This window comes from Peromyscus californicus, unplaced genomic scaffold, assembly GCF_007827085.1.
Source record: "Peromyscus californicus insignis strain IS unplaced genomic scaffold, ASM782708v3 Scaffold_3__1_contigs__length_106647218, whole genome shotgun sequence".
Lineage (NCBI taxonomy): Eukaryota > Metazoa > Chordata > Mammalia > Rodentia > Cricetidae > Peromyscus > Peromyscus californicus.
Genome location: NW_026294551.1, coordinates 20,586,106 through 20,609,775, shown reverse-complemented (window position 1 = coordinate 20,609,775; position 23,670 = coordinate 20,586,106). Strand labels below are relative to the sequence as shown.

At 50.0% G+C, this 23,670-nt stretch overlaps 2 protein-coding genes across 4 annotated transcripts; one reads left to right on the top strand and one right to left on the bottom strand.

The window, feature by feature from the left end:
* Positions 1 to 10,680: 10,680 nt before the first annotated feature.
* Nags (N-acetylglutamate synthase) lies at positions 10,681 to 14,725 on the top strand. Of its 2 annotated transcripts, XM_052756852.1 has the most exons (7): positions 10,682 to 11,223; positions 11,726 to 12,000; positions 12,095 to 12,308; positions 12,609 to 12,789; positions 13,074 to 13,245; positions 13,348 to 13,530; positions 14,184 to 14,725. In XM_052756852.1, exons 1-7 carry the CDS (start codon positions 10,819 to 10,821, stop codon positions 14,335 to 14,337), a joined length of 1,584 nt encoding a protein of 527 aa, XP_052612812.1. In that variant the 5' UTR covers positions 10,682 to 10,818; the 3' UTR covers positions 14,338 to 14,725. The 2 variants fall into 2 exon arrangements, with proteins under 2 accessions (XP_052612813.1, XP_052612812.1); XM_052756853.1 differs by lacking the exon at positions 13,348 to 13,530 and having other exon boundaries at positions 10,681 to 11,223.
* Positions 14,726 to 17,794: 3,069 nt separating this feature from the next.
* Tmem101 (transmembrane protein 101) lies at positions 17,795 to 21,467 on the bottom strand. 2 transcript variants are annotated; one of them, XM_052756384.1, is made up of 4 exons: positions 21,277 to 21,467; positions 20,804 to 20,984; positions 19,618 to 19,764; positions 17,795 to 18,839 (listed from the first exon to the last, which is right to left on the bottom strand). In XM_052756384.1, the coding sequence occupies exons 1-4, from the start codon at positions 21,411 to 21,413 to the stop codon at positions 18,531 to 18,533; spliced, it is 774 nt and encodes a 257-aa protein (XP_052612344.1). In that variant the 5' UTR covers positions 21,414 to 21,467; the 3' UTR covers positions 17,795 to 18,530. The 2 variants fall into 2 exon arrangements, with proteins under 2 accessions (XP_052612344.1, XP_052612345.1); XM_052756385.1 differs by having other exon boundaries at positions 21,215 to 21,306.
* Positions 21,468 to 23,670: the final 2,203 nt, after the last annotated feature.

Below are 23,670 nucleotides of genomic sequence, written 5' to 3'. Positions count from 1 at the left end.
CCCCTCACCAGAGGCTGCCTGTGTGCCCATTCCTGCCCCTGATCCTGTCACAAGACAGTGTGTGCGCCCAGAGTCCACACAAGCAAACAACTCAGTTTAATTTTTTTATGTTTTCACTTTTATTCATCTATTTATTTTGCAACTGGGTCTCACCATGGAGCTCAGCTGGTCTTCAACTCGTGATCCTCCTGCCTCAGCCTCCTGAGTCCTGGGATTAGTAGGGAACAGAAGCACCTGTAGTTTAATATTTATTTTTATGCAGACAGGTGTTTTGCCTGCTTGTATATCTATGCACCACTGTGTGCTTGGTGTCTGTGGAGGTCAGAGGAGGAGACATCTGAGTATGGAGATTTTTATTTGTGCTGAAATGTGATTTTATTTGTATGTTAATAAATAAAGTTGCCTGGGGGTTAGAGGTTATAGCCATTAAGCAGAAGTCTGGCAGTGGTGGCACACTCCCTTAATCCGATCACATGGCAGGCAGAGTCTGTGTGTTCAAGGACACAGCCAGCATGGTGACACACACCTTTAATCCAAGTACCAACCATAGAGACCTAGAGGTCTGTATAGACAGGCAGTGACGAGAAAGTCATGTGGTTGGGTTTAGAGCCAATGAGAAGGCAGAACAGAAAGGCAATAAAAATACAGACACACAGGAAGTAGGTCTCTCTCTCAGGGGAAGGACGACAGGGACAGGGAGGGTAAGAAGGTGGTCTCAGCTCTTGGCTGCTGCTCGATCTCTGGGCTTTTAACTCTGCATTTGGCTCTGAGTTTCTTATTTAATAAGACCGTCTAGAATTACATCTACATCTGAGCTCCTGGAACTGGCGTTACAGATGTTTGTGAGCCACTGTGTGGGTGCTGGGAACCAAACCCAGGTCTTCTGTAAGAGCAGCAAGTGCTCTTAACCTCTGAACTGTTTCTCCAGCCCCACTTCCACCCTCCCACTCCCTGCCCACTTCCCACTCCTCTATCCCCACCCCCCTACCCTCCACCCCCTGCCCACCCCCACAGACACCTGTAGTTGAAGTGGAGAAAGTGGATCTGAGGCAGAGAAACAGCTTGGGTTCTGGGAAATGAACAAAGGGAGCTGGCTCAGCCTCTCCTATCCCATGCTATTGAAGGCCTTACAGCAGTGTGTACCTTGAAGCTTATAAAAGTTATTGTGTGTGTGTGTGTGTGTGTGTGTGTGTGTGTGTGTGTGTGTGTCCGTGCACATGTGTGCATGTGCATGCTTGAGAGAGAGTGAGAACACAACTTGTAGGAGTCAGTTCTCACCTTCCACTATGTAGGCCCTGGAGACCAAACTCAGGTCATCACGCTTGGCAACAGGTGTCTCTACCCACTGAGCCATCCCACCGGCTCCCAGAAGTCGACTTTGAATCCTTCACACTTCAAGGCCAATGCGGTATTATTGGATCATCCATGCAATGACTCACCTGTCCCCTAAAACAGCCACAGGAAAGGGCCAGGGTAGGAGTGGGGACCCAACACCCAGTGAGTCAGGGGAGAGATGGCCTGCGTGATGAAGATCAGGCACGGCCCAAAACTGCCACCCCACTAATTCAGGTAGGTTAAACCCCAGCACAGTTCCCAGGTAGATCAGAGAGTTAAATGTGGGGTAAGACGGTTCAGCTGGTAAATGTACTGGATGCCAAGTACATTTGTACTTGGATCCCCAAGTTTGAGCCCTGGGGCCCACATGGTGGAAATACAGAACCAACAAACAAAAGTTGTCCTCTGACCTCCACGCAAGCCCTGTGACCTGCACACACATGTGTATAGACACACACATATGAAATAAATAAATGTAGCAAAATCTATTTTAACAGTTAAATGCAAAAACAAATCATGGAAAAATAAGAGGTAAGAACTTCCAGCTGTTTTGGGAAGAGACCTTGACAAGCTTGAAAGTCACAGCAGCAACCACAGAGAAGGGTTAATGGCCTGGTCCACGGAAGCATGGAGCAGAGGCAGAGCCGGAGCTCCAGAGCCAACCGCTGCTGTCAGCCGGACAAACTCCTAACCTCTCCTGATCCTGTTGCTCGATGACCCTGAGAAAAAAGTGAAGATAATGTTTGTCTGTTTGTTCATTTCATTTGTTTGCTTGTTTGTTTGTTTGGAGATAAGAGTCTCACGTAGCCCAGGCTAGCCTCAAACTCATTCATTCTTCTTTTAAATTTGATTTTGTTTGGTTTGGTTCAGTTTTTTGAGACAGGGTCTCTCTATATAGCCCTGGCTGTCCTGGAGCTTGATGTGTAGACCAGGCTGGCCTCAAACTCTGGGATCCTCCCATCTCGGCCTCCTGAGTGCTGGGATTAAAGGCCAGTGCCACTATGCCTGACCCTTATTTTTATTTTTTAATTACAGTATCTGTGTGTGTGTGTGTGTGTGTGTGTGTGTGTGTGTGTGTGTGTGTGTGTGTGTGTGCGAGCATGCACATGCTTCAGTGTCCAGGTGGAGGTCACACAACATAGTGAAGTCAACTCTTTGCTTCCTGTGTGAGTACTGGCCATCACTTGGTAGCCAGCACCTTTACCCACTGAGTCATCTAGAACCTGTGGAGAAGCTGAAGTAAGAGCATGGCCATGAGTCTCAGGCCAGCCTGGGCTACTGAGCAAGACCTAGTTTCTAATTTTAAGAAATTTTTAGAAATAAAAAGAATGTAGAAGGAAACAAGTCAAATACAATACACAGGTACATTGGTAAGCTGGATAAATTGTGTTTAACCAATTTTCAAGTTTTTCAGTAATTTTCCCAAATTACTTTTATAACAAAAAAAAAAAAATGTATTTTATTTTAAAAAGTAGGTAACCCTGTTGTAACCACCAGAGCCCCTACATCATCTGCCCTCAAGCACCAGCTTCTCAAAGTTCTGCAGGGGCTCCCTAAGTTGCTTCCTGGTCTCCCCGGGGACCCCCCACAGTCCCCTAACCAGGCCCTAGCCATCGCAGCCCAGCCCACCCCACCCCGCTCAGCGCTCAGGTCCTCTCCCAGGTGAGGTGGGACTCCGTACCTAGACAGAATAAGGAAACCAGGAGGGCTCAACCCTCCGGGCTCTGACTCCTGATCTCGGGCACGAGGGGATCAGGGGTTCGGCCACCCTCTGCCCAGGCCCGGTCCCCCCCCCGAACCGATTGGATCGGTTCACTCGGCGGCGGCACAGCGCTCTTGATTGAGTACCGCGGCGTCGGACGGAGCTGCGGTTCGGTATCTCCCTCTGGTGGTCATTATTTGTAACTACATACAAATATATTTTCGCGCGTTCTCAAGGGAGGTGAAGGACCAGTGTTACAGGGTATCACTGGATATTCATTTTGAGGATATGTTCATAAATCCGGACACTCTGCAGGTCTTCCCTCCACCCGTTCATTTCCCAAAGAAACTTCTGAAACATCCATTAATTGACCATTTTGTAACATTCAAACACAAAAGACATACATGAACTCTGCCCACACAAGTTTACAGTGCCTAACAAGAGACGTGGCCTCAAAAATAAGTGGAAGGTGAGGACCACCATCTAAGGTTATCAGATTCTCTCTTCCATTTCCTCCTTCTTCTCTCTCCTCACCCTTCCCCTCCTCCTCTTTCTCGCCTTCTTCCCCCTCCGCCTCTCTCTTCTAGTCATCTAAAAGTCTCAAAACTGAAGGTCCCTGCCAGTACCACTTCTGACAATGTATCTTTTCCTCTCCACAAATCCCAAGGCAGTAATGAAAATACAAAGCATATGGCGCCCTCTGCTGGAATGCACTGGTAGAACACTTAGAACTGAAATTCTTTAAGATTTATTACTTTTATGGGTATGTGTGTGGCCTTGGGGAAGTTTTATGTGCACCACATAGGTGCAGAAGCCTGAACAATAAGTGCTCCTAGCTGCTGACCAATCTCTCAAAACCCTGTCTCAAAAAACAAAACAACAAACAGCCCAAAAAAATCCAGCCTGGGCTACATAGCAAGACCCTGTCTCAAATATTTTTCTTAGTTTTTTGTTTGTTTGGTTTGGTTTTTCAAGACAGGGTTGTTCTGTAGCTCTGGCTGTCCTGGAACTCACTCTATAGACCAGGCTGGCCTTGAACTCACAGAGATCTTCCTGCCTCTGCCTCCCTAGTGCTGGGATCAAAGGCAGGCACCACCAATGCCCAGCATTATTTCTTTTTTTATGTATTTATGGCTTGAAGGAAAACTACACCTGGGAAAGACTGACTTGCGTGTATTGAGTATCTCAACATATGGGAAAGCATTGGATTTTTTCTATTTTGAAAATATCCCAGGGCAGGAGAGATGGCTCAGTGGTTAAGAGCACTAGCTGCTCTTCCAAAAGACTCAGATTTGATTCCCAGCACCCACACTGCAGCTCACAATGTCTTCAACTCTGGTCTTGGGGATTTGGTGCTCTCTCCAGCACCAGACACACATGTGGTGCACAGATAGACGTGTGGGTAAACCAACCGTACACATGCACAAAAGAAACAACAAACAAACGAAAACCTTTTTTTAAAAAAAGAAAGAAAGAAAATAAGCTGGGTGTGGTGGTGCATGCCTTTAATCCCAGCACTCAGGAGGCAGAGGCAGGCGAGTCTCTGTGAGTTCGAGGCCAGCCTGGTCTACAAAACAAGTTCCAGGCCAGCCAGGGCTGTTACAAGAAACCCTGTCTTGAAAAACAAAGAATCAAAAACAAAATCTGAGACATGTTTTCGTTCCATACACAAATACTCAGACTGTGTACTAAAAAACACAGAGGGGCTGGTGTGATGACTCACCACAGGTACAGGTACTTGCTGCCAACCTTGAAAGCCTGAGTCGATCCCCAAAACTCACAAAGTGGAAGGAGAGAACTGATTCCTGTAATGTGAATCTTAAATGGTCTTATTAATAAAACAAACCTGGAGCCAGGTATTGGGGTGAATGCTGGAAGATCAGAGAAGCAGAACAAGCCACAGACACCTCACCTCACCAATTCCTCAGCTGATCCTGTTTCCTCAGACTGGAAGCTTCTGAGTTCTCATCCAAATGGATCTCAGCTGAAGTGCTGCTCAAAAGCCTAAAAGCTTAACCAGGCTAGTTCCTGGTTTTCACGCCTTATATACCTTTTTGCTTTCTGCCCTCACTTTCTGGGATTAAAGGCTCACTTCTTGGGATTAAAGGCATGAGTCACCATGCCTGGCTGTTTCCAGTGTGGCTTTAAACTCACAGAGATCTGGATGGATCTCTGCCTCCCAAGTGATAGGATTAAAGGCGTGTGTGCCACCATTTTCTGGCCTCTATATCTAGTGGCTGTTCTGTTCTCTGACCCCAGATAAGTTTATTAGGGTGCACAATATTTTGGGGAACACAATACCACCACAGATTCCCATGAGCTGGCCTCTGACCTCCCCATGTACACCATCACACACACACTTCTGCATGAACATAAAACATACACAATAATTTTATTTTGTGTGTTATAATTTTAAGTGCTGGGATCAAAGGCGTGTGCTACCACACCAGCCCACAATAATTTTTTTTTAAAGATACAAAGGGGCAGGGTTGGGGATTTAGCTCAGTGGTAGAGCGCTTACCTAGCAAGTGCAAGGCCCTGGGTTCGGTCCTCAGCTCCGGGTGGGGGGGGGGGGGATACGAAGGGGCTTTGGAGATGCTCAGTTGGTAAAATGCTTGCTGAAGAATCATGGGGATCTGAGTTTTTGACCCATTAAAAAGCCAGAAAGGCCGGGCGGTGGTGGCGGCGGCGGCGGCGGCGGCGGCGGCGGCGGCGGCGGCGGCGGCGCACGCCTTTAATCCCAGCACTCGGGAGGCAGAGCCAGGCGGATCTCTGTGAGTTCGAGGCCAGCCTGGTCTCCAAAGCAAGTTCCAGGAAAGGCGCAAAGCTACACAGAGAGAGAAATCCTGTCTTGAAAAACCAAAAAAAAAAAAAAAAAAAAAAAAAAAAGCCAGAAAGAGGTGCATGCCTGTAATCCCAGCATGGAGAAGCGGTTAAGACAGTAAGATCCTGAGGCCCGCTGGCCACTGAGCCAATCAGGAAGTCACAAGTTCAGTGAGAGACTCTATCTAAAACATAAATAAATAAACAAGATGGAAGGTCAGGGAGGTGACTCGTCAGGTAAAAATGCTTCAGTCCCTGGAAACCATACAAAGATGGACAGAGAGAACTGACCCCATAAAGTTGTCCTCTGACCTCCACACAACCACACCTCTCTCTCTCTCTCTCTCTCTCTCTCTCTCTCTCTCTCTCTCTCTCTCTCTCTCTCTCTCATACACACACACACACACACACACACACACACACACACACACACTACAAACAATAACAATAATTTTTAATTTAAAAACAAAATATATGGGGAGCTAGAGAGATGGCTCAGCGGTAAAGATCACTGACTACTTTTCCAGAGTACCCGGGTTCAATTCCCAGCATCCACGTGGCAGTTTATGACTGTCTGTAACTCCAGGATCTGACATCCTCTCACAGACATACATGTAAGCAAAACACCAATGCCAATAAAATAAAAAATAAAGGCCGGGCGGTGGTGGTGCACGCCTTTAATCCCAGCACTCGGGAGGCAGAGCCAGGCGGATCTCTGTGAGTTCGAGGCCAGCCTGGGCTACCAAGTGAGTTCCAGGAAAGGCGCAAAGCTACACAGAGAAACACTGTCTCGAAAAACCAAAAAAAATAAAAAAATAAAAATAAAAAATAAATAAAAAATAAATAAATAAATTTTAAAAAATAAAAATAAAAAATATGGTGGACAGCAATAGAGAAAGACCCCTAACATCAGTTTCTGGCCTCCTCCACATACGAACACACACACAGGCACACCCACACACGGCATACGCACACAGGCGCACATACATATGTAATAAAATAAAATAAATAATTTTGAAAAGATAGGCATTATTTTTTGAGCAAGGTTCCTGTGTAGGCTGGCCTTGAACTCGTTATGTAGCTGTGAGGAAGCCTAAATCAGACCACCCAGAAGGAGACAGATGAGCGAGACAGAGGTCCAGGCCTCAGCATCCGTCCTTGCTGATTCTGCCCAGCCATCCTGCCCGCAACACAAAACTGTGAAGCAGAGCAGCCGGAGAGGCCTTCCTGTATCCCTCACATCAGCATCCACGAGCACAGCTTCCTTTAAGCCACTGGATTTGGGGAGACATGTGATGTAGCAATCTATAAGCAACGGAGGATTACTCAATCATAAGGAAGGACAAAGCCAGACTTGGGAGGTCGGGCCTGTTATCCCCGCACTTGGGAGGCAGAAGCAGGAGGATTGCTACCAGTTTGAAGCCAGCCTGGGCGATGTGGGGGATTCCAGGCCAGCCTGGGTTAGAGTGGAGAGTGTCAAAGAGCAAACTGATAGGGAGGGAAGGAGGGGTGACTTCATCTCAAAACAACCAAACTAAAAGGATGGGAGGGGGCAGCGGAGAAGGAGGAAGGCCTCTACTCCTAGGGCTGAGGAGTCCATGTGGGAGGCCTGGCGGGAAGGTCAGGTCACTGTTCCCATGCATTCGTTACGTTCATGCGGGGGCTGGCCTTCCCTAAGCAAGAAGCCGTGGGGACACAGTGGCCCCAGGTCCATCAGCCTGGTGTTAATCATTCACTAGGGTACACCTGGGTCCCATTGGCTGCCTGGGGACACAGCCCTCTGGGTGGAAGCCCAGCCAGTATCTGTCTGTCCCACAGGCTCAGGGGCAATGGGACTGATGCTGGTGACTCTTCCTGAATGGAACGAAGGGGTGGGTGGGCAGGCACTCGGGATGCCCCCAGTCCAAGGAGGGAGGCAGCAACCCTGTCTCCAGGGAGCTCCAGTCTGAGACAAGGATGGCAGGAATAACATCGGAAGGAAGAGGAGGAAGACATGCTTGGAGGGGAGGGACCAGAGGATGAGCACTCAGATGGGCTTGAAGGAGAGCCAGTAGGGACGGGGAAGCATATCGAAGGCTGGGGGCTCTGATTCAGGGGGGAGTTTAGGATGAAAATGATCATAGCTCAAAGGGTAGGTCCCCCTCCTTTGGAGACTGTGAGAAGTGTGATTGGCAAGGGGTGCAGTGGCCTGGCGGTACAGGGGGAGAGGAAAAGGGTCCTGGGGGAGTCCACAGTGTGAATGTGTACATGCATCTGTGTGTGTGTGTGTGTGTGTGTGTGTGTGTGTGTGTGTGTGCACGCGTGCATCTGTGTGTGTGTGTGCATGCATCTGTGTGTGTGCGTGCATCTGTGTGTGTGCATCTGTGTGTGTGCGTGCATCTGTGTGTGTGCATCTGTGTGTGCATGCATCTGTGTGTGCATGCATCTGTGTGTGCATGCATCTTTGTGTGTGCATGCATCTCTGTGTGTATGTGTTGCATGCATCTGTGTGTATGTGTGTGCATGCATCTCTGTGTGTGTGTGTGTGTGTGTGTGTGCATGCCCTGCACATGTGCCCGTGCCCCGCACACAGGCCTTCCCAGCCTTGCAGCACTGCCTGCCTAGTTTTTTAAGTTAGAGAATGAAAACACCAATGAGGAGGACTCAAAGGTCATGGCTTCTCCCATTCCAGACTCCCAGGCCAGGCACAGTGTGTGTGGGTGTGTTGAAGGGAGAGTTTCCAGGAAAGGGTCCACACACTTACCCAGCATCCTCTGGAATTTTTCTCATTTGGAAAGATGCCAGAGCCTCTCACACATTCTACCCCACGCTCCACCACAGAACGGGGCCCCTCAGGCCAGCGTGCTGGGAATACTCAAGTGGCCACTGCTCCTCTTCCAGGTGGTCTCCTGGGATCCTGGCCTGGGAAACAAAACCTCACTAAGAGCTAGGTGTGCTGACACAAGCCTGGGCGCCCCACACTCAGGATGCTGAGGTGAGTTCCAAGCCAACCTGGTAGACATAGAAAGTCGCTTTTTCAAAATAAGCCCACAGAGAGACAACAAAACACTAGGGAAGATATGATGTCCCAACTCTGAGCTGTGTGACCTTGGCCAAGTCATTGTCCCCTTGCTATGACAGAGTCCCATTTCCTCCTCTATGACAACGGGGGACTAGACTGGATGGAGTGTACCCAGTACAGGACGGGCCTAACTGGAAGCACATGGGAGTGCTTCCACACAACGGACACACTGTTGTCCTGTGACATGTGCATCCCTGCGGGTAAGCCAAGTAACCTTGGCTCTTATCTAATCTGTGTCTCAAGGTCCTAATGACAAGTGGGGTGACAGTAATACTCTTCCTGGGGTCACCATGAAGATGACAGAAATGGGTTTCACAGAGCCGGGCATTCTGCCTGGGAAGGTGTCACCTAGTACTAAAGTATTGTTAGCCCCTGTCACAAGCTAACTTTCCAAGTTTTCAAGCCAGCAGGCCACATTACTCTATCTGGAAAGGAATGGGTTTTTGTTCTCACCTTATTCTTAAGCTTTTTTTTTTTTTTTTTCTGTTTCTGGCAAGTGACACTGGCCTTCAAGTCACAATCCTCATATAAAAAGATTTCAGCTTTAAACAGCCTAAAGCACTAATATTAACAAAGCGGCACTTTGGGGTTATGATAGTATTCCTCAGGGTAGCTCCTGGTGGCTGGTGTTGACAAACCCTGGCTAACCTGATCATGAGCTCAGACAAGATTTAGGCCAAGTGATGGTAGTACATGCCTTTAATCCCAGCACTTGAGGAGGCAGAAGCGGGCAGATCTCTTTGAGTTCAAGGCCAGCCTGTTCTACAGAGTAAGCTCCAGGACAGCCAGAGCTATACAGAGAAACTCTCTCAAAACACAAAAACAAAAACAAACAGAAAGCAGGGTTTTATTAGCCCAGGCTGGCCTTGAACTGCTTACAAAGTCAAGGATGACCTTGACTCTGATCCTCCTGATTCCACTTCAGGAATGTTGGGGTTACAGGTATGTGACCATCATGCTGGGTTCTGTTTGTTTCCATTTTTTTTGGGGGGGGGTCTTTTTTTTTCTTTGAGACAGGGTCGTCTCCCTATACTATAAAGTCCCCTGGCTGTCCTGAAACTCGCTATGTAGACCAGGCTGGCCTTGAACTCGTGGATACAGGCCTGCCTCTGCCTCACGAGGACTGGTATTTATCTTTTGATTAAAACAAAGCCCTGCTATGTAGCCTAGGTTCACCTAGAACTCACAACAATCCTCCTGCCCCAGCCTCCCAGAAGCTGAGATTACAAATATGCCCCACCACGTTCAGCTTGACAACAGGCCTTTTTGTTGTTGTTGTTGTTTTTGGTTTTTTTTGTTGTTTTTTGAGACAGGGTTTCTCTCTGTAGCTTTGCGCCTTTCCTGGAACTCACTTTGTAAACCAGGCTGGCCTCGAACTCGCAACAATCCTCCTGACCCAGTCTCTCAGAAGCTAAGATTACAAATATGCCCCACCACGTTCAGCTTGACAACAGGACGTTGTCTGCATCCACAGGCTACAGTAAGGACCACGCCGTGTTCCGTTTTCCCAGACTCCTCTGTCCAATTCAGGTCACCTGCCTGCACGACCCTGCAAATTCACAAAGACACACCTGGGACACCTGAGCACTTCCTGGAACCGGCATTGGCAGTGGATTAAAGAGCTCCGCCACTCTAAATCTGACCCTCGTGACCATCTCTAATGGTACCAGTTTCTTCCCCCCGCCCCAACGGGCCGAGAATTGTAGAGGCCCCGCCCTCAGGTCGATGAATTGCCCCGCCCCAAGCGCACCCAGAAGCCACTCGGGGCCTCCTATTCCGCCCCGCCCCGGGTCTGATCCAGCCCAGCTCAGGCGCAAGTTAAGAACCCCCCCAGTGCTGTGCGCTCCAGACCGACCGCCACCTGTGGGTGGGGGGGCGAGTGGGTTTGGTTGTCGTCATGGCGACAGCATGGGTAGCCACAGCCCTGCGGTCGGCTGCAGCGGCCAGAAGGCTGCGCAGCCCCGGAGGTCCTGGGGGCTCACGGAGACTGAGCGATAGCGCGCGGCGGCGCGGGGCGAAGAGCGCCAGCCCAGGACGCCGGCTCAGCACTGCCAGGGCTCGCGCAGAGGACGCCGAGGGCGCGAAGGGTCGTGTCCAGTCTCCTGCCGTCGAAGAGCCGTCGTGGACACCGCCTCCAACTCCTCTCGAATCCCCTGCGCCTCCCGCCGGCAGATCGCTGGTGCAGCGGGACATCCAGGCCTTCCTGAACCAGTGTGGTGCCAGCCCAGGGGAGGCACGCCACTGGCTCACGCAATTCCAGACCTGCTACCACTCGGTGGACAAGCCTTTTGCCGTCATGGAGGTAAGCCGATTCCTGTGTCGCCGTGTCACAACAAGGTGGTGAAGGCTGTTCAATAACATGTCGTCAGTCTCGGCATGCCAAGCTGCGAACCCCTCAGCGCAGGGGCGCTGAGTTAGTGCTGGGGGTGTGGGAAAGCCGGGAGGCTGCAGAAACTGCGCCTGGGTGCTGCTACGAGGATGGGAAGCCCAGTACTCCAGCGGAGATATCTGAGAAAGGCCCCTCACCACGGACGCAGTTAGGGGTTCAGTGGGCAGAGCTGTCTCATCACCCCTCCCCCCAAGGTGTCCCAGAGTCCAAGGCCGCTGGGAGGAGCCGAGGGAGGAACACTAATGCTAGATAAGGGGGTGGCCAAGACCCAACGGGCAAAGGGCGGAGCAGTTGGCCAAAAGTGGGGCCTGAAGGCACCTTGGTAGAGTGAGGGTCTACTGAGGGTCCTAAGGTCCGAGTAGGAACAAGCCCCTTAGAGCCAGTATCGTGTCCCTGAACGCCTGCCCTGGTACAGGTGGATGAGGAGGTGTTCCAGTGCCCCCAGGCGGTGTCCAGCCTGGCTTTCGCCCTGGCCTTCCTGCAACGCATGGATATGAAGCCGCTGGTGGTCCTGGGGCTGCCGGCCCCCACGGCACCTTCGGGTTGTCTTTCCTTCTGGGAAGCCAAGGCACAGCTTGCTCAGAGCTGCAAGGCGCTGGTAAATGAGCTACGGCATAACGCGGCTACTGCTGTGCCCTTCTTTGGTGGTGGATCAGTGCTGAGCGCTGCGGAGCCCGCCCCTCATGCCAGGTTAGTGTCAGCCCAGCCCACCCCGGCATCCTCAGAGCGGGCCACTCTGCTGGCTCTGCTCTGGTCCCTCTCGAGCACCATATCTGGCCCACAGCTACGGCGGCATCGTCTCGGTGGAGACAGACCTGTTGCAGTGGTGCCTGGAGTCCAACAGCATCCCCATCCTGTGCCCCATTGGGGAGACGGCTGCGCGCCGTTCAGTGCTTCTTGACTCGCTGGAGGTGACTGCGTCTCTGGCCAAAGCCCTGCAACCCACCAAAATCATCTTCCTCAATAATTCAGGAGGCCTGCGGGATAACAGTCAGAAGGTGTGCCCCTCTCCCATGCCACCTCATGACATAAGGCAAGACTGAATCAGTCCCCTGTCCTGAGTCCTCAGCATGACTCCATGGCAGGCCACGGTTACTCTCAAGCCAAAAGAGTAGGAAGGGTTAACAGAAGATGGGAGGGGGGCATTGGTCCTTGGTGGCTAGATCTGAGCCTTTCCAGGTAGAGGACTCCGGGAGGAAGTAAAGGTTAAGTGGTCAAAGAGAGGTCCACAGGACAGGGCCTAGTTTGGTATGGGCGTGTATCTGATGCTGGAGGCTCATCTTCTCCCCGGAACTTAGATCCTGAGCAACGTGAACCTGCCCGCTGACCTTGACCTTGTTACCAACGCCGAGTGGCTGAGCATCAAAGAACGGCAGCAGATTCGGCTCATCGTGGACGTGCTCAGCCGCCTGCCACATTACTCCTCTGCTGCCATCACCGCTGCCAGCACGCTGCTCACGGAGCTCTTTAGTAACAAGGGTGAGGGCTGCAAGAAGGTGGGCTGGGCTGAGTCCCCAGGGTGAGCATCCACCAGGCCTGGCTGCCGGCCAGCGGGAGTGGCAGTTTTCCCAGCCAGGCTGGAGACTGTAGGGAGAGGCTGCACCAATGGCTTCCCGATGCTGTGGAAACCTGGGGGGAGGGGGGGGGTTGAGAGAACCCAGTCGGTGGGGACTGGAGGAAGAAACTTGAACTGGGGAGATGGGTGGAAGGCGCATCTAGTGGTGGATCTGACTCTGGCCCAACTAACTGTCCAATCTCCCCAGGCTGTGGCACCCTGTTTAAGAACGCTGAGCGGATGCTGCGAGTGAGCAACCTGAACAGCCTTGACCAGGGCCGCCTAGTGAACCTAGTCAACGCCAGCTTTGGCAAGAAGCTCCGGGACGACTATCTGGAGTCGCTGCGTCCTCGGCTGCACTCCATCTATGTCTCTGAGGGGTGAGCCTCTGGGCCCCAGAGGGCAGGGCCTGCCTGAGGTCCTAGGCAGGGCAGCTTCAGGCCAAGGGGAAGTCCCAGCCTGCCTCTCTCCCGCTGCGCCAGGTACAACGCGGCAGCCATTCTGACAGTGGAGCCTGTACTAGGGGGCACCCCGTATCTGGACAAATTCGTGGTGAGCTCCAGCCGCCAGGGCCAAGGTTCCGGCCAGATGCTGTGGGAGTGCCTTCGGAGGGACCTGCAAACGTTGTTCTGGCGCTCCAGGGTCACCAACCCCATCAATCCCTGGTAGGCCTTGCCCTTCTCCTCCAGGAGCCCCAGCCAACCATGCCCGAGCCTTCGCCGGCAGCACAGCTGGGCATCCATCCCTCCTTTCACTAGCTCCCTTCTTCAGGGAAAAGTCTCCTCTAAGGTCAAGGTCGCCTAGTGACATGCTTCAGCCCTACATTTCTGCTCTTTCTTTAAAGCGAATGGCATTTAACTAGGATTCTGATCAATCCTGACCCTTCCAGCTCTCCTTGGACTCAGTTGGCCAAGCTCCTGACTCTAGGCTCAGTCCCTGAGGGACACCTTCCTCTTTCATTCAGCAGCCACATCCTCAGCCCCCACTGCTCTCCTCTGTGGGCACTAGAAAATAACAAAGTACCAGCTCCTTTGCTACATGAGGCAGTGGGGTGGACAGTGGGGTGAGCTGGGGATGCCCCTGCTCTCACCTTCCTGAGCTATGAGGTCCTAGCAAGTCACCTAAGATCTCCAAGCCTCAGCTGCTCTTTAGGGAAATGGCAATATAGGCTTCATGAGATGCTCTGGCCGCTCTCCTTAGGATAAAAATAACAACTGGTCCTAGTGGGGTGTCATGTAGTAGATAAATATCCTGAAAACAGAGTGAGCAGTGAGCACACCCTTGTCCTAAGAGCTGAACCCTTTGCCTCCACACCCAGGTACTTCAAGCATTGCGATGGCAGCTTCTCCAACAAGCAGTGGATCTTCTTCTGGTTTGGCCTGGCTGACATCCGGGATTCCTATGAACTAGTCAACCATGCCAAGGGGCTGCCGGACTCTTTCTGTAAGCCAGCTTCTGACCCAGGCAGCTGACCCACCATCACGGGCCCTGTAAATCCTGGGATAGCCAGGGTGGACCAAAAGCCGTGCCTGCTGGGGGTGACCCCAGGCAGCAGAGGGGAGGAAGCTGCACCTTGTCTGCTGAGGCACTGGAACAGGACAAACACAGAAAGAGTGACGCCAAAGACCCTGCTCCAAATCCACAAGCAGATGGCCTTCGACATCAGCCTTGGAATGGGGCTGGGATTGACTTCCAGGGCTCTACTTCAGGTAACCGGAAGGGCAGGCCAGTTTCCATGGCCTCTGTTGTCTTGAGGCTCCTTCGTCTTACACAGCATCTAAGCCTGCCTGATCTACCACTCATTTTACTTCCTTTGGGTCTTGCAATTCTTCAGGAGGCCTTGATTAAAATGCAAACGCTTGTCTGAGTCACACTTGTCTCAAAAACAAACCAAGAAAACTTAAATTACAGTAAGGATTTCAGGATATGGGGAGATCTTTTCTTCAATATTAGGGATGTCACCTAGGGCCTGGGACATTCTAGGCAAGTGCTCTACTACTAAGCTACACCCCAGTTGATGTTTTAAGATTTCTTTTTAAAGATAATGGCCCTCTGGGCACAGGTGCTTGAAGGCCAGGGACCAAAGGAACCTGGATGGAGCTGGAAGGCACTGAGCGTAAACATGCCCATGTCTCCTCACTTAGGGACCAGCAACCCCTAAAGGGGTTCTTCCACTCCTAGGTCAGGAAACATTCTCCACAAACCAAACAGTTGACTGTCACTGTGGGGAACACCCCTGCCCCTGCCCCACAAAGCTCCTTTCCCATAAAGGCAAAATCACAGCTAACAGCAATGGCATATTTACCTTTAAAAACCCAGAGAAATCACAGGATGGCCTTGGTTTAAAAGCCCAGACTTAGCCATTCTTCTTGTCCCATTACAGATCATCTGTCATCTTTATAAAACCAAAACACCTGGGCTGGGCAAGAAGCCAGAGCCCAAAGGTTTTTCATTCAATGTTTTTTTTGTTTGTTTGTTTTTTAAGATTTATTTATTATGTATACAGTGTTTTGACTTCATGTTTGCCTGCACACCATAAGAGGGCACCAGATCTCATTACAGATGGTTGTGAGCCACCACGTGGTTGCTGGGAATTGAACTCGAGACCTCTGGAAGAACAGTTAGTGCTCTTAACCTCTGAGCCATCTCTCCAGCCCTCAATGTTTTTTGAAAATTTTTTTTCAAATTGTGTGTGTGTGTGTGTGTGTGTGTGTGTGTGTGTGTGTGTGTGTGTGTGTGTTTCCTGCAGGTACTCACAGAGGCAAGAAGAGGACATAAGATACCCTGGAGCTGAAGTTCCAAATGGTTGTGAGCCACCTGACATGGATGCTAGAAACCAAACTGATTCCCTGAAGGGGCGTGAGTGCTCTGAGACCTAAACATTTTCTTAAGATTTCTTTTTAGCCAGGTGGTGGTGGCACATGCCTTTAATCCCAGCACTTGGGAGGCAGAGGCAGGTGGATCTCAGTGAGTTTGAGGTCAGCCTGGTCTACAGAGTGAGTTCCAGGACAGCCAGGACTGTTACACAGAGAAACCCTGTCTTGAAAAGCCAAAAAGAAAAAAGAAAGATTTTTATTATGGGAGCTGGAGAAATGGCCCAGTGGTTAAGAGCACTGGCTACTCTTCCATAGGACCCAGATTTTATTCCCAGTAACAACATGGTGGCCCACAATTGTCTATAACTCCAGTCCCCTAGAGTGATGCCCTTTCCTGACCTCCATGGGCACCAGGCATAAACATAGTGCAAAGATGTCCATGCAGGCAAAATACCCATACACATTAAAAAAAATATTTCATTTATGTCTATGTGTGTGTTTACGCATGCACCTATGGAGGGCAGAGTATTAGATGTCTTGGAGCTGGAATTACAGGCATTCATGAGTCATCTGATGTGAGTGCTGGGATCTGAACTCTAGTCCTCATGACTGAATAGTAAGTGCTCTTAACCACTGAGTCATCTCTCCAGCCTACCTCTACACTACACACACACACCCCATTTCTTGAGGCAGTTTAGCCCGGGCTGGCTTGAAATTCATTATGTAGCTGATGACCTTGAATTTATCTTCTTGCCTTCACTTTCGGAAGTGCTGAGACCACAGGGATGTTTATTCCCACTGGATGGGAATTAAACCCAGGGCTACCAACTAAGCTACATCTCCAGCCCTTGTTCAAATACTTTTTAATACACTCGGTGTCTCCATAAGACCACCGTGGCACACCAGGAGCTATGACAGGCCCAAGGCCCAAGAGCAGCCTGTCTTCCCTTAGGGATTATGTGTAACAAGGACACATCCGGGTTTGGACATTCCACAGACCTGACCAGCCATCTAGCTCCAGCTGGATTTGAGGCAAGCTGCTTACTTTCTCTGAATCCCCCATGTCCTCATTGTCATATGACATTAGTTCTCTCTTTCTAGCTGCCCTAACCAAAGATTTCTTCAAAAGAGCTGCCCCAAATGGGCAAAGAAGGAAAGACAGGCTAGAAAAGGACGGAAGGGAAATCAAAAGCATAAACCAAGCTGGACATAGAGACATGCCTGTAACCTCAGCATCCAGGAAGTAGAGGCAGGAGGAACAGCAGCTTGACCAGGCTAAGTTACACAGTGAGATGCTGTCTCAAAAACGAAATTAATGCCAGATGTGGTGGCACTTACCTTTAATCCTGGCATTGGGAGGCAGAGGCAGGTGGATCTCTAAGTTTAAGGACAACCTGGTCTACAGAGTGAGTTCCAGGACAGCCAGGGCTACACAGAGAAACTATGTCTCAAAAAACAACAAAGAGGGCTGGAGAGATGGCTCAGAGGTTAAGAGCTCTGGCTGCTCTTCTAGAGGTACTGAGTTCAACTCCCAGCAACCACATGGTGGCTCACAACCATCTGTAATGAGATCTGGTGCCCTCTTCTGGCCTGCAGGCATACATGCAGGCAGAACACTGTATACATTATATACATATACATATATACATATGTATATATAATGTATATTATATATGTGTATATATGTATATATAATGTATACAGTGTTCTGTAAAAAATTATATATACATATATATATGTATATATAATTTTTTTTTTTTTTTTTTTTTTTTTGGTTTTTGGAGACAGGGTTTCTCTGTGTAGCTTTGGAGCCTGTCCTGGAACTCACTCTGTAGCCCAGGCTGGCCTCGAACTCACAGAGATCCACCTGCCTCTACTTCCCAAGTGCTGGGATTAAAGGCGTGCGCCACCACAACCCCCAGCAAGTGCTTTTTTGTTGTTGTTTATTTGTTTGTTTAAATAGTTAAAGAACTATGGGAACTCTCAGAACTAGGGGTAGTGGGGAATCAGAGGAGGACCAGATTGGGCTTAACCAAAGATGATCTTTCAAGAAACCTCAAATCCCAGTCAATGGCAAAGTGTCTAATGGGGAAGACAGAAGCAAAGGCAAATGTCTGTATCAAATGTTTATTGTTGGAGGACTGTGTGGTCTGGCGTTTAGGAGGGTGCTCCACCTATCCAGCCAACTAAGGAGCTGAGAACAGATGAAGTGGCAGCAGCCTGGCAGACCTGCTCCACCCTGCACATCCCAGAGCACACTGGGGCCAGCTCTGAACTCTACAGAAGGGGTCAGACACCTTAGATTGTTCCTGCCCCAGCAGACCCCCAAAGAGCCCATGGGACTTCTGTAGCACCAGTCACTCAGCCCTTCCTTGCAGGGCTCCCTCTACAAGTGTGAAGACAAACTTGTGGATACACACAGACACCTAGTCTGAAAAGCACTGTTTAGTTTAGCTGCATCTGCCAAGTTCCAAAAGGACTTTTCACATTTGCTCACTTCCCAATCTTCCTCTGTCCCCTACTCCTAATACCTGTACCCCAGCTCTGCCTTTACTCCTTCCTCAGGGACTCCTCCCTCCTTGGACACATGGGGGAGGGGCAGCTGGCCCCAGCTCTCCCCTAAAACAGGTAAGAAGAAAACAACAACCCTACAAGGCATTAGCATGAGGGTTTCCATCTTCCCAAGGTCTGAGCCACAAACTTGAAGAAGAAACCTTAACTATTTAAAAAAAAAAAAGGTAAACAAACAAACCAAGAAGCATAAATAAACAGCAACTGGACCAGCAAGGAAGAAGGTAAGGTGGCCCTCGGTGGCCCCCTGTGCCCAAATCAGCCTCTCCCTGGGGAACTCAGCCATCAGTAGCCAAGATGACAGCAGCCCCGAAGATCCCCACACTCTCGCCAAGTAGCTTCATCTGGTTCCAGAACTCGACACGTCGAGTGTTGTGCCAATAGGAAACGTTGCCATCGATGAGCAGCATGACCAGAGGCAACAACACAGCCAGGATCTGGGCCGCCAGGGTCACGTAGTAACCTGACAGGAAGGCCAGGGCCAGGACCCCGTAAAGCACGAAGAACATCTGGATCATCAGCTCCCCTCCTGGAAGATGGTTCAGGTACGCCAGGCGGTCTTCCTTGCTGTGCTGCAGCGAGTAGGCCTAAAGACACAGCATCCTTTGAGACTGATGAGGGCCTCCCTGAGGTGGTACCCACAAGTCAGCCCCTATGAAGGGAGCCTCGAAGTTCCCTCTCGGGATCGGGACCCTCTGAAAGTATGGCCTGTCTCCCTCTCTGATTATAGGGCCCAGGAGGTAAGACTGATCTCTACTCCCCTGGGAGCTTCTGAAAGGAGGAAGTGTGTCTCCACAGACAGATGGAGACTCCCACTTTTGAACATACACACCATGGAAGCCCACACAGAACTCTGCACGTGGGATATGATTCCTGGTTCCTGGGATGAGGTCAAGTGCTCGAAGCCCTATCTGCGTCCTCATCTACACTGGCCTTCCCAAGCGCCGGGAAGGACTACCTGACTACCCTACGTAGCCCCATCAGCTCTAGGTGGCAGAGTGGCAACTCTAGGGCTGAGTTGCACCACACCTGTCCTTTGTCCTCTCTCTCAGTCCTCTGGAGGCTGAAGCAATGCAAAAAAAAAATCACCACATCTTGTTTGCTGGATTCTCAGGATTGGGACTGAATGGTCAATTCAAACTCCTTATCTAGCTGGTGGCAATAACGTTGGAAGGAGGGACCCTCAGCCAGGAATCGGGTATTTGGAGGGCCCCTGAGAACCGGAAGCTGTCCAGGGCAATCTCTAGGAACCACCAGAGATTACCTTCAAGGCCTTGCTCCGCCCAACTGCCAGGATTCTGCCAGGCTTAAGCACACATTTCACCCCCCACGTAGGTGCGTCCAGTCAATCGAACCCCAACCTACCACACAAATGAGGTAGATGCCCAGGAACACCTGGCCAGTGGACTGCAGAGAACGGCTTCGGGGTTTCCGGCGGTACAGCTCCCCAGCCCCACTGGCCAGCACCAGAAAGCCGCCGATGATGGCGACTGTGCGCGAGTACATGCGAACCTAAGGCCAGGGAAAGAGGGGCCCCAGTCAAGAACTGCAATCATCACATTTCTCTTGGTTGTCCAGAGCACGGGACCGGTCCCTTCTACACACCCCATTCTACCTGATGAACCCTCTTACCGACCCCACGTGTAGTGGACAGGTACTGCCGAGAGAGAAATTCTCTTTACAAGGTAGAAACTGAGGGCTGAGAGGGGGTAAGGAAACTGTCCAGGGTCCGACAGAAAGGAAGTGGCAGGACCCAGACGCCACATGTTGCCGACTCCACCCCAGGGTTCTTGCCTCTATGTAGTATAGACTCTATACCAACTAAAATAAGAATAGCCAGCCAGGCAGTGGTGGCGCACACCTTTAATCCCGGCACTCAGGAGGCAGAGGCAGATCTGTGTGAGTTCGAGACCAGGGAGGTCTACAGAGCAAGTTCCAGAAGAGCCAGGGCTACACAGAGAAACCCTTTTTTGAAAACAAACAAACTAGACCCATCGTCCCAGAGCTGTTCACACATCTGCCTCCCCTACTGGACTAACAGTCCAGTCTTTGAAGGTACTGCCTCCGTACCACCTTACCTTCAGGCTTACAGTGGCCAGTACTGCTTCTGCGTTTGCAGACACAAATTCTGCACTAATATTAACTACATTTCATAAAACCTGATGAGTAGGCCAGGTACTCTCCAAGGTCTCTTTTGCTTTATGAGTCTGGGATTAATAAAGTAGTGGTTTAAAGGATTCTGGGAATCAGGTAACTCTGGGTTACAGGTCCCATCAGTACACTGTGGCATGATTTCGGAGAAAGTCCATTTCTCATCTCTGGAACTCCATTTCACACTCAACAAGGGAGGTCTGACAAGGGAGGTCTGTGAGGTCTCTATGGGTCTGCCACGTCTGTGCTCTGTAATAACCGCTACACAACTGCTACAAATCTCGTGCCTCCGTCTTCCCGGGCTTCATGTTTGGGAGTACCACACGTGCCCACCAAGTGCCCCAGGACTCTGTAGTTCCTTCCCCCACGGCTAAATCTCTTCTAGAGTTTATGTGCTCACCTTTAACCAGTCCCCGTAATGGACATAGCCCCCGATGTAAGCGGCGTAGGTGCTAATGGCTAGCTGGAGCGCGGCGCCCAACGCAAACCAGCGCCGCTTCACTCCGAAGGACATGAAACTAGCACACAACACAGCTGCTCCCATGTCGAAATACAGGTAAGGCACTGGGATGTCGGGCTTCCTGTGAATCGAAGGTAGGGAGCAATGAGGACAGAATGAACGTTGAGTAAGTCTAAGTTCCCACAAGCTCCACTGCTCCCCAGAAACGAGACCCTTCTCACTGCTGGGGCCACCGCATCAGCTCTGGTCATAGTGTGGGACCAGAACATTTCCCAACCTGTCTGAGTACCAATTCCACCCAGTCCAAATGTCCCAACTTCTGGGCCCCAACTTCCCCCAACATCACCGCACCAGTTCCTGGGACAGGCCGTACCGCCCCCCACCGCATTCGACGGCTTCGTGGGCGCGCTCACCGGCGCGCCTCGGCCCTTTCAGCGTACAACATGAGCTGGCTGAAGCAGCCCCAAAAGGGGCAGCGCGTGAGCAGCACCGAACCCAGCTGCATGATCAGCTGCAGCATCCAGCGTCTCGAACCAATCTTCGAAGCCATCTTGAGAAAGGGCAGTCCGCTATGGCCTCACCCGGGTTTGGGAGACGAGGACGGAGGATAATACAAGCAACTTCCGGTCCCTTACTGTTTCTCTTCGTAGGGAAACAAAGCTCTCGCTCTCTAGTTCCGGCTGGAAAAACGTGTTCTAGAAGAAGGCGTTCAACCTTTCCAAACTCTGCCTATGGCTCAGAGTTCCTCTTTGTACTTTGAAAATGGGATATTAGCAAGGAACATAGGGTCGGAACACCAAAAATTCTGGATCGCAGCTTGATGTATGGAAGCAAACAAGTCTAGACGTAACCAGACCTGTACTCTAACCGGAAAACCAATCCTGCGTCATCTAAACAAAGACTCATCTGTGAAATGGGGATAATAACGTTCTACCTCACCGTTTCTGGAAGGTGGTCTTAGCACATAAGAAGAGTCCAATAAAAGGTGTAATATATCCACACGGGCCCCAGAGAGAATTCCTTGGCTTTTGCTGGAGTTTTAAAGTAAGGAGTCCTCTTGGCTCTAAGTCACCTGTTGGGTCTTGGATGTCTGTGTCTCCTGAGAGAAGAGGGAGGCCTACACATTTACTGCATCATAATCAGTCCGTTTTTCCCAGCTGTGATATTCCCACTCTCGCTCAAACAGCCATCAGCCTAACTTCAGCGTCCTTCAAGTGGCTCCCACCTCCCCTATTACGTATTCTCCAAACATCTATTGAGAGGAGATTGAGGGCTGATTTTTGTTTTGTTTCGAGACAGGGTTGGTTTCTCTGTGTAGTTTTGGTGCCTGTCCTGGATCTCGCTCTGTAGACCGGGCTGGCCTCAAACTAACAGAGATCCGCCTGGCTCTGCCTCCCAAGTGCTGGAATTAAAGGCGTGCGCCACCATTGCCCGGCCAGAGGGCTGATTTTATTGTTCACATGATTTCCTATGTAGATCAGGATATGCCCTAAATTGTCGGCCTCCTGCCTGCACCTCAAGGGTACAGAGACTGTGAATATGCCTCACCATGCCTGGCAGCTACTTTCCCTTTTACTCACTTTAGCAGAGGCAATTATGTATTTGCAACTCAGTTATCAATAAACACACACACACACACACACACACGTGAACATGAATTCCAGGAGTACAACGACTATAAGCATGTAGTTTATTTATAGTCTCAGGGCCAAATATACATTCAGGAAATATGTGCTACACAGATAAATGAACATGCAATGTTGTCACTGTCTTGTAGTCAGTGTTCAGCAAATACCAATGAAAGCAAAGATTCCGACAGTATGTAGTTGCCGCCACAAAGCTGCCCCCACCTATATTTTGAGGCACACATACCATACATAATTTAACAGATTAATTCACCCTCTAATATTGAAGTTAAGACCCTGTAAGCACTCCAGTGCCAATGGGTCATTTATTTGGGATCTGATTTCAATTCGCTGGAAGGAACTCATGTCCAAACAGTATTTCTGACCATGAGGATTAAAAAAAAAAAAAAAAAAAAAAAACCTTCCAGTTATCTGGTGAGTGAAAGGTGGACAAAAAAGCCTTTTCACTTTTTTTCTTTTCTTCCTTTGTCTTTTAAGACAGGATTTTACTATGTAGCCTGGCTGGCTGGAACTTGCTATGAAGACCTTCAAACTCACAGAAATCTACTTTCCTCTGCCTCTTGGGTGCTACAATAAAGTCACCATGGCCTCCTCCTGCTGCTCCTCCTCCTCCTCCTTCTTCCTCTTTTTCCTCCTCCTCTTTATTTGTTTATTTATTGGCTTTTTGAGACAGTTTCTCCATGTAACAGCACTAGCTGTCCTGGAACTCAGTTTATAGACCAGACTGGCCTCACAGAAATTCATCTACCTCTGCTTCTCAAGTGCCGGAATTAAAGGTATGCACCATCACCACCCTGCTACATTTCATTTTTTTAAACAAAGACTAGGTATATCAGAAAGAATGTAAGGAAATATATATGTATATAGATATACATGTGTATATACATAAGGAGATAGATAGATAGATAGATAGATAGATAGATAGATAGATAGATACAGACAGACAGACAGACACACCCATCAAAGAATGAGAGAGGGAATGGGATTATGTGGATACAAATTAGGCATGGATAATAGAAAAGGAAAATGAAAAAAAGTCCAAGTTAAAGGTTATTTTTGTCAAAGCCGGGAAGTGGTGTTGCAGGCCTTTAATCCCAACACTCGGGAGGTGGAGGCAGAGGCAGGTGGATCTCAGTGAGTTAGAGGCCAGCCTGGTCTACA

Coding starts and splice junctions, on each gene's coding strand:
- Nags (XM_052756852.1), top strand. CDS start 10,819: ATGGCGACAGCATGGGTAGCCACAGCCCTGCGGTCGGCTGCAGCGGCC. Junction 12,309..12,608: donor TGCGGGATAACAGTCAGAAG/GTGTGCCCCTCT, acceptor CCCGGAACTTAG/ATCCTGAGCAACGTGAACCT. Junction 12,790..13,073: donor GGAGCTCTTTAGTAACAAGG/GTGAGGGCTGCA, acceptor CAATCTCCCCAG/GCTGTGGCACCCTGTTTAAG.
- Tmem101 (XM_052756384.1), bottom strand. CDS start 21,413: ATGGCTTCGAAGATTGGTTCGAGACGCTGGATGCTGCAGCTGATCATG. Junction 20,985..21,276: donor GAAAGGGCCGAGGCGCGCCG/GTGAGCGCGCCC, acceptor TTCGATTCACAG/GAAGCCCGACATCCCAGTGC. Junction 19,765..20,803: donor ATTACGGGGACTGGTTAAAG/GTGAGCACATAA, acceptor CCCTGGCCTTAG/GTTCGCATGTACTCGCGCAC.